Source organism: Nansenia antarctica (assembly GCF_963989245.1).
Source record: "Nansenia antarctica genome assembly, chromosome: 10".
NCBI classification, from domain to species: Eukaryota; Metazoa; Chordata; class Actinopteri; order Argentiniformes; family Microstomatidae; genus Nansenia; species Nansenia antarctica.
Window position 1 is genome coordinate 11,975,058 of NC_137680.1, and position 16,125 is coordinate 11,991,182.

General features: G+C 46.3%; 1 protein-coding gene across 2 annotated transcripts; it reads left to right on the forward strand.

Moving 5' to 3' along the window:
* Positions 1 to 527: 527 nt before the first annotated feature.
* preb (prolactin regulatory element binding) lies at positions 528 to 6,419 on the forward strand. 2 transcript variants are annotated; one of them, XM_080541343.1, is made up of 10 exons: positions 528 to 661; positions 1,467 to 1,642; positions 1,865 to 2,060; positions 2,983 to 3,233; positions 3,485 to 3,565; positions 3,797 to 3,924; positions 4,106 to 4,279; positions 4,535 to 4,607; positions 4,706 to 4,850; positions 4,970 to 6,419. In XM_080541343.1, exons 2-10 carry the CDS (start codon positions 1,508 to 1,510, stop codon positions 5,062 to 5,064), a joined length of 1,278 nt encoding a protein of 425 aa, XP_080397469.1. In that variant the 5' UTR covers positions 528 to 661; positions 1,467 to 1,507; the 3' UTR covers positions 5,065 to 6,419. The 2 variants fall into 2 exon arrangements, with proteins under 2 accessions (XP_080397469.1, XP_080397470.1); XM_080541344.1 differs by having other exon boundaries at positions 528 to 656; positions 1,462 to 1,642.
* Positions 6,420 to 16,125: the final 9,706 nt, after the last annotated feature.

Below are 16,125 nucleotides of genomic sequence, written 5' to 3' on the forward strand. Positions count from 1 at the left end.
TGGTTTTGAACTACAGATTGCATCTTATCAGGAAACTGCATCTCCATCATGCATTGGTAGACCTATAATGGTTGACCTTAGATATTCTTTTGCACCATATTTCTGATCACATGCTCAGTTGACTGTTTACCATAACTGACTCATGGGCTGTGTTCGGAATGGCATACTAGCATATTACTCATACTAGATATGACGTAGATTTTGAGTATGCAGTAAGTTCACACTGTAGATTATGTGAAATTTGAGTATGCAAGAAATGTATACTATACTAGATTTTCGGGTCGGCTGGTATTGGCATACTTATTATGAATTTAGTAGGCAGTATGCAGTATATACTAATTGAGTATGCTAGTATGCTAGTATGCTAGTATGCCATTTCGAACACAGCCATGTTCCTTCCTGTTAGGGTGCGTGGTTAAGATGCGTCCAATGAGGACGTGTTGGTGTCCCACGCCTGACGTAGTCACGCAGAGTACACGCTGCTGACGTGTACTGTTTGCAGGGAAGTAGTAGGAAGTCTAGGAACTAGCCTAGCCATGTCAGCTAACCTTAGAGTTTCGTCATGAACAGACAGTGACAGCTCGCAATGGGGACCCCAGTGTTAAACATTAGCTGACTAATAATCAACAGAAGAGACATCGGAGCAGACCAGACAGGTAGAGTTCACTGTTACACTTGCTGGCATAGATCTGAAACTGTAGGAAGGGTGTGCTAGCGTGTTAGCTAGAACACTCTGACACTCAATGCACCATAATCCATCATCCATAATCCATATTACCAACATGCCTGGCTGGCTAACAAACAGGCTAGATCGTCGCTAGCTAAACCTAGAGTAATTCGTGACGTTAGAATTATAAGGTTCTATCTCCATTTTTGTCAAAATTGAGTTTTTTTTCTACATAATCTGATCCATTAGGTGTTTATTAATGCCTGTGTGGTGTTATTTTTTAAAATGTTGACATTTTTGAGTGAGTAATTCATAAAATACAAAGGTTCCATCTCACAAAACATAATGGAATGTAAAAACTTTGACGCTCAATATCTCTGAACTGCCCGAAACGGAGATAGAACCTTATAATTCTAAACGGAGATAGAACCTTATCATTCTAAGCTCACGAATTGTCATTGTTTGAATGTATTTAGCAGTGTGGGAAGCGTGGTTATTATTGATACGTATTTTTAGATTAGCTAGCTAACTTTACTTGGTGATGTCTTAGCTAGCTAACTACTAATCGGCAGAACTGGGATAAGTGTAAAGTTGCGTTGTAAACTGTCAACTTATGACCCACTTATGTTCACACAAACAACATTATGTGGGGAATTTCAAGGTAGGGCAATATTGACAAGATGCAGATACTGTAGATATAACTAAATTAGGCCCCCCAGGTCAGCTGAACCATGAATAAATAGAACAGTTTAGATTTTTTGTTTGTCATTTTGTGTCATTGTATCTTTCCACAGACAAGGATTTTTTTATTGAAGTGTGTCTAAGTGGATTGACTGAGCCATGGGGAAGCGAAGGATGCCAGATCTATACAGAGCCCCTTTCCCCCTCTACACAATTAAGGTGGACCCCAAAACAGGATTGGTGCTCACCGCAGGGGGAGGGGGGGCTTCCAAGACAGGCATAAAGAATGCTGTGGTAAGTGATTGATGTGTGCTCGACTCAACTACTGGCATTCTCTCAATCAGCCTCTCTTTAGTCGTTGCATCTACTCCGGAAGTACACTGAAAAGTAGGCTACAGTGATTGCTGAGTGAATGGCGTGTGTTTGTGTCTAGTTCAATCTGGACTTGAGAATGGTCTCCTGTATTTTGGTAGATTGAGTGATTTGATTGGTCTTCTTGGTCTGTGTTTTGTTCAGCAATTCCTGGGTTTGGAGTTGGTAGGAGACCAGCACAGTGCCACCCTGCTCCACTCCCACGACACAGGAACACGTGCCACCATGAACATGGCTATTGGTGGGGACGTGATCGCCGCGGGGCAGGACGGCAGCTGCAGCCTGATGCGCTTCAGACAGAGGCAGCCCAAAGACGGGAAGAAGAATGCAGCTAATGAGGGTAAGGAAGGAAGGAAGGAAGGAAGGAAGGGTCATAGATATGAATCAGCTTAGCAGTAACCTCCTATTCACTCTGACCATAACCATCACTTTGGTAAGATCTTTACGAATAGGCTTGATCTCTTTATCTCCTAACTACAAGTACCTGGGGGTGCATCTGGACGACAAACTGGACTGGTCCACCAACACAGAGGCACTTTACAAGAAGGGCCAGAGCAGGCTGTACTTCCTAAGAAGACTTAGGTCTTTTGAAGTGTGTGGAGAGATGCTGGCCATGTTTTACCAGTCTGTCATGGCCAGCATTCTCTTCTACGCTGCAGTCTGCTGGGGGGAAACATCACCAAGAGGGATACCGGACGGCTGGACAAGCTCGTAAAAAAGGCAGGTTCAGTGGTGGGAAGGAGCCTGGACTCTCTGGGGACGGTGGTGGAGAGAAGGACTAGGAGTAAGCTGCTGTCCATCAGGGACAACCCCAACCACCCCCTCCATCATGTCCTCGCTGGGCAAACCAGCAGCCGCCGCAGAGGGCGGTTCATTACGATACGCTCCCGGACGGAGCGATATAAAAAAATAATTTATCCCGGCTGCACTAAGACTGTTCAATGGCAATTAAAGCAGCAGTCGGGGTCAAGGCTCCTGAATTTGTATTTATTATTTATTTTAATCATCATCATCACTTTTTAGTATTTTAGTATTTTAATATAATAACTATAGCCATCTCTTTTATCCACTTTTTTATCGTGATCTCGCTGTTTTTTATATACCGTATATGGCTGGCCCAGTGTTGTTGTCTGTCCTTTATGTTGTGTTGTTATGTGTTGTTTTTAGTTTAGTGGAGTGGCGTGGCAGAATGAATTTCCCCACGGGGATAAATAAAGTATCATTGAACTAACCCTCTGCGGTGCTCTTTTTTTCTCCAACAGGAGGCAGCAGTGAGCAGGGCGCTGCGAGGAGGCGGGCTGGGCGAGGTGGTAAAGGTGGAGACGGAGCCTCTGCCGGTGGAGACGTGTCGGAGATGAAGGACGAGACGGCTCAGATCTCTGTGGATCTTCCCTTCAGGGAGGTCCAGTCAGACCTCAACCCCAAGGACCCCCTCCAGAAGGTGGTCAGGTTCAGCCCAGACCTCAGCCTCCTGCTGACTGGAGGGACAGACGGACACATCAGAGTCTGGGAGGTGGGTTATGACACATTGTGCCTTAAGTTCCAGGTCCAGGGGTTAATTCATTGTAGTCCACACATCACCCCCCAAGAGATTGGGGTTTGATTCCATCAAAGTCTGTCACTTTCTCAACTGTGCTTCCACCTCATCTCCCACCCCGGGATTCCCTGTCCAACTGTCTAAATGAAATACAAAATATGAAAGTTATGCTAAAATGGCCATGGCAGGGTGTGAGTTGGACTGAGTGTGGTCTTCTTCTTCACTAGTACCCTTCCCTGAAGGAGAAGTTTGACTTCAAAGCCCACCAGGAAGAAATTGAAGACTTGGACATGAGTCCGGACAACAAGGTATTAAACATGCATGCTTGCTTGGTACAATACAGTATGACCGTTCTAATTTGTTCAAAACATAGTAATGCATTTGTTATAAATGTGCTAAACTTAATGAGTTAACTGCAATCTGGGATCTAAACTAGCATACTTGTGAGAAGAGAAGCCTATTATTTTTTATTTGTTCATGTTTACAAATGTGTGTGTGTGTGTGTGTGTGTGTGTGTGTGTGTGTGTGTGTCCTTGCAGCACCTCGTGACAGTGGGCCGGGACTTTGCCTGCAGCGTATGGAGTGGTGACCAGCTAGCCATGGGTCTGCGTTGGCATGACAACATGCCTCAGATAGCAGACAAGGCATACCGCTATCATTCCTGCAGGCAAGCATGCATATTCATCTCCTACTTTACCTACCACACAGTTTCACATTCCCATCATTGACACATCCCATGTCTACTATATAGAGTACTATATAGAGTACTACACATTATTTATTTGATGTCGCCTGTCAACATATCATGTTATTTATTGTGTGTGTGTGTGTGTGTGTGTCTCGTGTAGGTTTGGAAAAGTAGAGGACCAAAAAGACTCCCTGAGGCTCTACACCGTCCAGATTCCCCACAAGCGAGACAGGAAGCCGCCCCCTTGTTACCTCAGCAAGTGGGATGGCAACAACTTCCTGCCTATGCTGACGTTACCCTGTGGCAGTGAAGTCATCTCCAGCCTGGCCGTCAGGTGAGGTAGGGAGGGGCTCTGGACTGGGAAGATGCTGAGTGGGATCCTTGGGACGACCTCCTCCTGAACCCTAAACCCTCACCCTACTTTAATGGGCTGACATCAAGTCGTCCCAAGCACCCACTTAGTATTTACCCATTGGTTTGTCCGTCGAATTGTCCTTTCTGTCTGGGTTGAGTATGAATGATTGGATCATAGGCGTCTGCTGTCTGATTGTGACCTAGTGTTTTCTTTCCTGTTATGCTTTCTGTACAGTGACTCTGGAACCTTTATTGGTCTTGGAACTGTAACCGGATCAGTAGCAATCTATATTGCCTTCTCACTACAGGTACACACACACACACACACACACACCAATTATCTCCCTCCACACACATCACTATGGTAACTCCCTACTGCATGTCTCGGTGCCTGTGTCCTCTGCAGAAGTTGTACTACGTCCAGGAGTCACATGGCATCGTGGTGACAGACCTGGCCTTCCTGCCCGACGCTGTCAAAGGGAACAACGAGACGGCCATGTTGAGTGTGGCGGTGGACAGTCGCTGTCAAATGCATACCATACGCAACCGAAGTAAGTGTGGTTTGTGTGTGGTTGTCTTCAACAAGCCTGTTGAACTAATGCAAGGTTATCATAGATTATGCATTGTGATTTCTCTGACCTTTTTATTTTATTTTTCTCTCTCTCTCCAGGATCCTTCCCTATCTGGGTGGTGCTGTTCCTCTGTGGTCTGATGGTGGTGGGGGCCATCCTCCTCTTGCAGTCCCTCTTCCCAGGGTTCATCTAGACATTAAATATGGGGGGGGGGATCAAGGTGATTGAGGACGCAGGGATCTCAGACAGTCCTACCATCATCAACCATCATCATCTTTATCATCAAAAACAACAGCAACAACCAACAACCATCTGCACAACAACCATCTGCCCCCCCCCCTCCCCCCACCCACCCTAACTCCAACCCCCCCACACAACAACAAGGAACCTACCTCCCTCTGTATCAATCAGTCTTAATTGTGTTCTTGTTTTGTTAGATGGTGGGGAGTTCAAGGGCTCAGATTTCGGGGACGTGTCATCATGAATGTGCAAGGGGGGTGGGGCCTTTTTACTTAGATATTTAAGAAATAATGTACAAATATAAATATACTTTAAAATCATTTGACTGGACTCCGGTCTCCATCTGTTCCATGCATACACAGAGAACTGTTTGTAATCCGAGCCAGGTTAATTGACAGCTCTGTATGTTGTACTACTGTCTGTAACGATACTGTCATTTCAATGAGGCCTGTTGTTTCTGCTTTGTCCACTAGTGGGCATTATAGATCAACATTTGGTGTCTGACTGATGTTGTAATACTGTACAAGCAACCAGAGAAAAGAGCAGAATGGATGCGAAGCAGGATCCTTACCCAACCCCTAAGAGACTTTTTTTTATTGTCAAAATACCGGATTGTTTCATATTTTTCTGAAATGTCGCCTTCCCACAGATCAGAGGAACTGAAAGGAATGTCTAATAGGAATGTACATTCATATGGAATCCATGCTGAGAGTCCTGAGATGTAATGAGAGACTGATGCATGCAGCTTTATGTATTAACGGGTTTCACTGAAACTGTTACTAATGATCTACTCTTGTTCCAGTCTAACACATTCAAGCTGCAACTTGAGCCTTAGTCTTTTTCCTTAATCATTTTCTGATTATTGACTATGACCTCAGTGTAAGATAATAATAATAAAAAAGACGTTGGTTTTGTGGATTCCCAAGCGTTATGCTAATGCGGTGGTTTTGATACCATTCCTCATTCCATTCCATGTGTTTACAATGAGTCTGTCCTTTGATTATCTACCATCACCAGCCTCCCCTGGTTGGTATAGAGACACTTCTATGGCCTGGTATCTTTGATCATTCTCTTTCAGACCTGTTCCCAGACCGACAGATTTTAGAGGGTATTCTTTGACTGTTCTAAGTAGCTCTGTAGATCTGACTTAATGGACAGCTATTCATTCAATGCCAAGGGCTTTCTCCAATTGGTCAAGGCTGGACTGATTGATATGATTCTTGAGTAGTGTCTTGGCGGCTCCGACATTCACTAAAACCTTCGCATGCTATAAAATGCTACTGAGCTTCAGGAACAGATAGGCATAATATTCCCTGGTGAAATATGAAGAGTGAGGAGCTGTAGACCACTGCAGGTGTAATGTGGTTTTGGATTATTTACTCTTAACTCGTAATCTGCATAATATCTTCAATAAAGATTTCTTTACGATATGCATAGTGCGAAAGTCTGGTATTTCTTTTCAAAATTCTGCACCCTCTGGACCAAAGCCCCATGGAGAATGCTTTGTCTGAGACGGCCAACTGACACTATTATCAAGGTGGAAAGTTCATTTGTATTTGTTTCAACCAATTAAACACTCTTAGAGTCTCTTTTGTTGAGGTTTAATGGTCTTTAACTTTAGAGTTACAACCTCTTATTTCACTCTCCTCACTCACTTCACACACTTTAGAATAATACCACCAGCTGAAACGTCTGGTAGTCTGGGCAGCTGTGTAGCACGCACACACACACACACACACACACCACCATCACTCTATAGACCTGCCCTCAACACTAGCATTACTGCAGAGACGGTTAGGTTGCTGTGATACACCATGGGCATATTCCGGAAGATCGTCTTCACATTATCAGGCCAACCTAAACTGCACTGTGCTGCCTTATATAGATTTCACTGTGGCCTTGCTCTTCGTGGCATTTGATGCCAACTGCAATAAGCTATAGAAGAAGATAAAACAAACTGACCTATAAACTGACACTTAGAAGAGAAAGAAAGACCCTAGTAATGTGAAAGACCCTATAGACATTGGAGGGGGGTGGGCCAAGGTGATAGGGGACACAAGGATCTCAGATAACTACTACCACCACCATCTTCATCATCATCATCAGCAGCAGCAACAACCAACAACTGTCTCCACAAGAGTGAGGAATAGAGTAGTGTCAGCAATCTAGATGGTTGACCAAAGCAGTCCATATATACCGTATATACACAACAATCTAACCAATTAAGGGGCTTTGCCTCTGATTCCAATGACCAGCAGGAAACTTTGAGAGGCAGTGAGTGTTTAGAGGTTTTTTATTGCAGGCATGTTGGCTGTAATAGTGTTTGGCACACACGCCACCTTCGCCTGGATGGTGCTTTGGCCTTGAACCAGCACGTAGCACAGTTGCATTACACTTCTTTTGATCAGAGAACCACTTGCCCGTTTCTCTCCCTTTGAAAAACATCAAGGCCCTTTGATCCTTGATGGAAATGAAGGTCAAGGGCTATGTGTTCTCTGCCGTTGTTTGATTTGCATTAAGGTGTGTATTTCAAAGATCAGTACAAACCATGACACATAATGTAACACACACACACGCACGCACGCACGCACACACACACACACACACACACACACACACACACACACACACACACACACACACACTCTAAAATACACAGATCTAATGTATATTATCTTTTACTGAAAACATTATGCATACACACAAATGCATGCACGCCGGCACGCACACACGCACACACACACACACACACACACACACACACACACACACACACACACACACAGTCACACACACACACAGTCACACACACAATGTCACACAAACAAAGTCACACGATTGCCCAACAGATGGCACTGTGTGCCTGGCAAATCCATAGTATAGTGGTGGAAGTCCCCAAATTGTTGATCTAACCTACATTCTGCCGTAGAAACAGAGCCTTCCCACACAGCTACACCAGTCATTGGTTGTGTGTGGAGGTTGTGGGGGGTGTCATAGACATCTAGGTCTATGATTCTATGGTTTCTTCATTGATGTCCAAGGCCACCTCACGATTCCAGTGTCTGTCTGCAAAGTACTTGAAATGCTTAGTCTCACTGTCCACTCCAGCCAGTCCTAGTTTATTTTTATATATATGAGAGAGAGAGAGAAAGAGAGAGAGAAGAGAGAGAGAGAGAGAGAGAGAGAGAGAGAGAGAGAGAGAGAGAGAGAGAGAGAGAGAGAAAGAGAGAGAGAGAGAAGGTCACTCATCATCATGCTGTAAATGTTGAGATCCACCATGCCATGAAAACAAAATTACGTCGTAAAAGGTCAGCAGCCATGTTTAAACACCCCCCCCCCCCCCCCCCTTCAACCCACACTTTCCCTCCCCCTCCACCCTGTGCCCCGTCCCTCTCCTCCTCCCGAAACATCATTCTTCTCACCAAATTGTGAACCAGATTCAGACGTTTCTCCAAACACACCCCCGCCGCCCTGCCATCTCCATCCTCCTCAAACCACCCCACCCCGCCCCAACTTCAGCCGAGGGCAGGAAACCCAACGCCCACCTCTCACCTACATCGCAGCCCGGGCAGGAAATGAACTCCCCAGACAGACCAGTGTCTCAGACACACTCACTCCACCGAGAGAGGAACAAATACCGACCGACCGGCTATTTGTGTGTGAGTGTACGTGTATGTGTGTGTATGTGTATCTTTGTGTGTGTGCATGTGTGCATGTGTGTGTGCGTGTGTGTGCGCATGTGTCTGCGTATGTCTGCGGATGTGTGTGTTTGTGAGTGTGCGTGTGTTCCTGCGTGCATGCCTGTGTTTGTGTGCGTGTGTGCCTGTGTGTGTGCCTGTGTGTGTGTGCGTGTGTGCAGCCGGCTACTCCTTTTTTCTCCTGTCCTCTAACATCACACATACACGAGGGCCTGCTGGCTGGCCTGGAAGCTGCCAGACCAGTAAAATGCTTTCAGATTTTGTCTGAGGACTTCACTGGTGGCATGGGGCAGCGTGACTAGACAGGGAGGGGGGACTCTGTGTCTCTCCATAGAGGAGGTGACTAATCCAGTGACCAGGATTATCTGTCTGACCTGGACATACCTCTGAAGTGTGGTCATAGGGTCGTGGGTCTCAACGGATCTCATGGTGGATGATGTGTGGTCCCAGTTAGAGCTGCTCAATGGATAGTCCTAGAGAGCTTAGTACTTTAATGAGTTGCCTGATTTACTGGCTGTTTCTTTTTTTTTAACCAGCACGATATGCCATTATAATAAAGTAAAGGATTTAAGCAATTCTGGGAATTCTTATGGCCTTTAGACACTCATTCAGAACACGTTTGGTGTTCTTCCCAGAGACGGTGCTGTGACTCTAACACTAGAAGCTAAGTAGCTCTCCAGCCACCAACTGTTCTCTGACATAGTTGATCCAACAGCCTCGAGGTTTCCTCAGGTCCAGATACTGTCATGTTGAATTAGAAATAGCCATTGGTCTTCGCGTTCGCTTCTCTCTCTCTCTCTCTCTCTCTCTCTCTCTCTCTCTCTCTCTCTCTCTCTCTCTCTCTCTCTCTCTCTCTCTCTCTCTCTCTCTCTCGCTCTCTTTCTGTCTCTCTCTCTCCCTCTGTTCGCTTCATAAACTCGCCCAGTTGGATACAGTTATGGTATCAGAGAGAGCGAGGGGCCTTGAATGGATTTCAAAGGTGTGAGATAGAAATCATAAAACATGCATGTTTCCACTATAAACGCAGGCCTCTCTCTGTTACTGGTTCACATGTGTGTGAAGATCAAGCATTTCAAATTAGAGAGAGAGAGAGAGAGAAAAAATGCATTCTCTCAGATGAAAAGGTTTCCCGGGGTCAAAAGCACATAAAATACCCTCTTAAATGTAGTACAGTCAAGCAAGCATGAAGGGTAATGTGAAACAGACAAGGGGCAAACATTACCTTTACCTGCAGCAAGGCAAACAACTGAGATATCACTGAACGACAACCCCCCCCCCCCCCCCCCCCCATACTATGAACCCTCACAGGCACTTGTTGCCCCTCCCCCCTTCCTCTCTCTAATGAACATAACAGCCATTCCCCATAGATGGAGGAGAATCATGTAAGAGATGGCTTTACCAGCACATGGATATATTTGGACTGATTTAAATCCTTGCACTGACCATTATTCATTCCCAGCATAGCATAGCCTAATATGTCTTTTTATAGCGCATAGAATAGAATTGTCATCAACTGACTCTAGCTATCTAGCTATCAGTGTTTGAACCTGGCGCCCCCTACTGGTGCAGATCTGAAGCCCTTGCACCCCCCAGGTTGAACTAGAACAGCCCCACTGCATAGTACAGCTGAGGGTAGGAGAGGCCAGCACAGCACAGCTGCCTTTGACTCAAACCTCCTGTCTGCCCATCTCCTCCATCCCGTAGCCCATCTCTGGAGTGGAGAGGAACGGGGGAGAATTCCTCATTATCGTATGGTATGGTCCCCTTTATGCAGTAGATATAAAAAGTTTTATATGAATGATATACGACCGCTCCCAAGGTCTTTTCATCCATCATGGGGAACCGACAAAGACGGAGGAACCACTTTGAACAGAAATGTGTAACATACCTCCTCGTACAGTCAGCGCCATAAGTGGTCCAAGGCAATAGGCCTACGTGTGTGCAATGTGCATGTGTGTGTGTGTTTTATGCTCTGTGTTTGACTTGGACCGTGTGTATGTATGGGAGAGTGACTGTGGCCTGTCATGTAGAATGTGAAAAAGTAAGTGAGAGTATTTGTAAAGTGTTTGAGTGTCTATGACTGTGTCTACATGCATGCGAGGGAATGAGCGACTGTATGTGTGCTGTGTGATAGGAGAAGAAGGGGAGAAGGAGGGGAGCATGTGTGTGTGTGTGTGTGTGTGTGTGTGTGTGTCTGGGGGAGTGCTGTAGCCGTGTGAGGGGTAGCCAGAGTGGCACCAGGTACAGTGCTTTATGAGAGATGGAACACATTAGAGAGTATTATTGCTTCAGCATGTTTCAGCCCACACTTTATTTTACTCCCACTCACTCCTATCACAACCAGTTTGCATTAGGAGGGTTAGGGGTTAGCTTTAAATTCCACAGATAAAATGCACATTTATTTTCATTTATGGTCAACCTTGTCTCTCTGGGTGTGCTGTATGTATATCTGAGGGTATCTGAGTGTGTGTGTGTGTGTGTGTGTGTGTGTGTGTGTGTGTGTGTGTGGTGTGTGTGTGTGGTGTGTGTGTGTGTGGTGTGTGTCTGTGTGTGTGTGTGTGTGTGTGTGTGTGTGTGTGTGTCTGTGTGTATCTAAGTGTATATGTGAGAGCATGTGTGGCTACGTTGTGCACATGGCAACATCAGATAAACAGAAAAATACAGCTAACAAGATTTGTTGGTGGTCAAACTCAAACGTATAGCAGAAGTTGTGATGATACAGAATTCAATTATGTGGTGGTGATGGTGGGGAGACCCTCCCTGAGGAGGAGAAGCAACCATGAAAAACAACAGTTTGTTCTCAACGCTGAGCTGTTGGGATGGGCTGGGAGAGAGAAAATAACCCAAATGTGTGTCAGACACAGGGCCTTTAATTGCAGCAGGGCCCCTAATCTGAAATGATTCACCCCCATGTCTGGGAGACAGAGCAGAACAGAACGTGAGTCAATGTTTTAAATGTGGACAAGAACCTCGTCTCTACCCAGTACACATCCCCCCGTCAGCCCGCCCCCACACCTTACGTCCCCCCCCCCCCCCCTGTTGCTTCAAGGCCACGCTCTGTTTACTCTCATCCAGCCATTGTTTAAACACGACTTACCCATCTAAACCAACAACTGTGGTGGGGACAACCTCAGGGTGGTGCACTAACCAGGCGGTCCCGCTGGCATACAACGATAGTCACACATACACGCACGCACGCGCGCGCGCACACACACACACACACACACACACACACACACACACACGCACACACACACACACACACACACACACACACACACACACACACACACACACACACACACACATATACACAAATATAGAGTACACATGTGGGACTGAGGGTGGCCCATCTGTAGAAGTTCATGGCAGCTTTGATGCCTTCCTCCTTGAAGAGTGACATTTGAGGAGATTGATTAGAAGCTTGGGTAGTTACTCCACCATGCCTGGAGAAGCCCTATGCCCCAGCTCTTACCCTCTCTAAAACACTTTAAGGCCGATTTAGACTTCTGCGTAAAATCAACGCCGTAGCCTTGCGTAGTCCCGCGTGGGCCCGCCTTGCCTACGGCGTAGGTTGACGTGCACATCTCCAAAAATGTAAGAACGCGTCAGTTTCTACGCAACCGTAAGCTCTGTGATTGGTCCGCTTGGTAGCACATGATTCCGACTCTCTCGTAGACCAAAATGCGGAAGCCATGACAGAAATGTCATTTACCTTTTCTGTAATTACTCATTAATAAAGATTTGAAAAATTATGATAACCATCGTATTATCTTAGTTTAATGTCATTTCAATGCATCATCTAACTTTTATTTACAACAAGCATAACAACAAAAAGATCGCTATTATGCCGCTTTGAGCTTTGAGCTCCGTTGAGTTCTAACCGGAAGAGGCACAACACAGGGGCATAGAAAACACACTGCCACCTACGCAGAAGTGTAAAGTGAGAGACCTACGTAAGAGGCTACGTAAGCTACGCACGTAATTTCGACGCAGAACTTTAAATCGGCCTTACCCTAGCTCTCATCCTCACTAGAAGCACTATACCCCAGCTCTTAAGCGGGGTACAGTGCACACTTAAGGATTTTCAAAATCTTAACAGAAATCTTATCTGAGACAGACCCCACACATGAAGATACAAATCTTGGATTGATCGTATTGTGTGTGGTGTGCGGCGATTTCCCCATTTCAGCACCCCACAGACATAAAGATTTTCGTTACGACAGACTCCAGACTCTCTAGTCTCGTTCCCCAAGCCAGAAATCTCGCGTGAACCCATCCTTTTAATATTGCCTTTAAATGACAAAATAATTAAATTAAGATTATATAATGATTAAAGCACTTTGAGCCGCAACGTTTGTAGGAAAAGCGCTATACAAATAAAGTTATTATTATTATTATTATCTAACGTAGTACCCTGACTGACCTGTACGAGACAACCATGTGCGACAGGGCAAATAAAGTGCTGAATAACGAAAAGAAGAAGTCAGCTCGCTTCTTGATTGGCTACGTTATAGTTGGACTCGCGAGCAGGGTTGCCAGATGGAAATTACATTTTCCACCCTAACCACAGTCTAAAACCGCTAATTCCACCAAACAATCTGGCAACCCTATGATTTCTGGTCTTAAGTATTGAACACATTTGACATTTACGATTGCCGGCCACGCCCATTTTCCGAGCAGGTTGTTGATTGATTGTCGGGAGAGATTGACTCTTAACACACCTCACACCACAGGATTTTGTTATAGGAAAATGTTAAGATCCATCTGATAATCGGGCGTTTTCTATCGTTTTCAGCCATCCGAAAATCGGGCCAAAATCGGCCAGAAAATCCTTATGTGTGTACCCCGCTTTACTATAAGCCCAACTTTTACCCAACTCTTACCCTCACCTCACTGTACAGTAAGCAGCGGAAGGTCTGGCTGTTCCACCCTCTCAGACAACCCAGCAGTGACCCAGCCACAAGGCAGGCAGTGAGTAAGACGGGGCTTCCTTTGAGAAACCCCTGTCTACCATCCCACGCACAGTACACACACTGACACACGCACGTACGCACACACACGCACGCACGCACGCACGCACGCACGCACACACGCACACACACACACACACACACACACACACACACACACACACACACACACACACACACACACACACAGTGTCCCTTTCCGGCCAGCGTGTGGAGTGGAAAGCAAGTCGCACACAGCTAAAAGTGTCCCTGGCTGAGGATATGTGCTTACATACCCCTGATCCAAAATAGAAGGCCACATCAACACGAGTAGAAAAGCCACAACAACATTGGGCTAGAAAGTCTCTTTATTTCCTTCCTCTGCTTCGTCATGGTCAAATACTGTATGGAGGTCAAATACAATCCTCAAAAGCTTCCTCTAAACCTAGTATCAACAAGACATGTTACATGTTAACATGCTGTAATACATGTGTGAGCATATGTCCTGGACTTGCTATAGCAAAACGGTTTCCTCCCTAGCTTCAAGGCTATACTGGACTGTATGTACTGTACTGGACTGTGGCAAGCTAACCGTGGGGCTAGCGTGGGGGCTAGCCCACACTGTGACGTAAAGCAGAGCATGTTTGCTAACTAACTATAGCTGCCTGTAGGCAGTTTGTTTGCGTGTTACACACGTCATTGTTACTAATCATACTGTGCATTGTGGCGTGTGCGTACGGTCTGGCCCACAAGAAAGACACTGGGTTTTAAGGTTCTAAACTAGGCTTCTGCCCTTTCATTCTCCCTCTGTGTGTGTGTGTCTGTCTGTCTGTCTGGCCACCCTGTCCTGTCGTGTCCCACTGTATCCCATTCTGGTGGTGGTGGTGGCGGGGCCGCTGCCAGTGGAGAGTGGGGGCGTTCGGTGGATAAAAACCCCTCAATTTGTTTCCCTGAAGGGCTTCTATTTCGGTAAACCAGACAGGATAAATGTGACTCCCTACGCCCCCCCCACCCCCTTTCTTGACGTGTCAGCGTGGTCATGGTTGGCACGGTGTGTGTGTATGTGTTAGCCAAGGGACTAAATAACATAGATGATGATGGGAATCTTGGTGAACACACACACGCCATGGTGGGCAAACACACACACACACACACACACACACGCACAGACACACACACACACACACACACACACACACACACACACACACACACACACACACACACACACACACCCTGGCCCCGCTGCTGCCATTCTGGTCTAATATAAGCCTCTCCAAAGACAAACATGGAAAAGAAAACATGCTCTTATTAAAGAGAGGACTTTTGGTTTCTGACAAAAGGGTAATGAGACAAAGAAAATGACAGGGTGAGTGGAACAAGTAAGTGTCCCTCTGTGTGTCTTTCTGTCTGTTTGTCTGGCCATCGGTCTGTCTATCTGTCAGTCTGTGTGTGTGTGTGTGTGTCTGTCTGTCTGTCTGTGTGTCTGTCTGTCTGTCTCCCCTGCCTTTCTTTTTCTTTGTCCCCCTGTCTCCTCGTCTTTCTCTCTGTCTATGACTCCGTCCTTCCTGCTGCTTTTTCTCTCCTTCTCCGTCTGATTCCCTTCTCCCCCCCTCCTCCTCGCCCCCCCCCCTCTCACTCTCACACACACACACACACACACACACTCTTCCTCTCTGACTCTCTTTCTCTCTCTCACAGTAATTCCCCCGCCCCCTCTATGTGTCTGTGGGTGACTTGGGCCCTCCTGGCCCACAGCGCGGAGAGAGCTAGCCTGTCTCTGAGGCTAGACAGTGGGAAAACTGATGCTGCTGGGACAGAATAACACTATCATCATTTACCACATGTACCACTGACACGTCTGAAGGATCATATCTTCATTTGTCAACAAGCACAAAAAAGATGTATGGCTACATACATGAGGGGTTATTTCTGGTATCTCTCACAGACCCTCAAAGACACACAGTCTACCCGATAACTGGCAGTGATGACGGAGATATGGGTAACTTGGTCAGAGGCTTGGAGCCAAAGCCATGTGTGGCGTCACACAAAGATACACACGCATACGTACACGTACACGCGCGCACATGCACAGACACACATACACACACACACACACACACACAAAACCACACACAAAAACACACACACACACGCACACACACACACACACACACACACACACACCCTGTGGGGCTTGTGGTGGGGGGCTCCCTGGTCGCTGACGGCATCACTCTCTCCGCCGCCGGCTCTTTAAGACGCAAGCGGAGACGCAAGCACAGTCAAATTACATGTCTGGCCCTAAGGGCAAACATTGTGTGATTCAACGTGGCGTGGTTTGAAGAACACCAGTAGTAGGGTTTG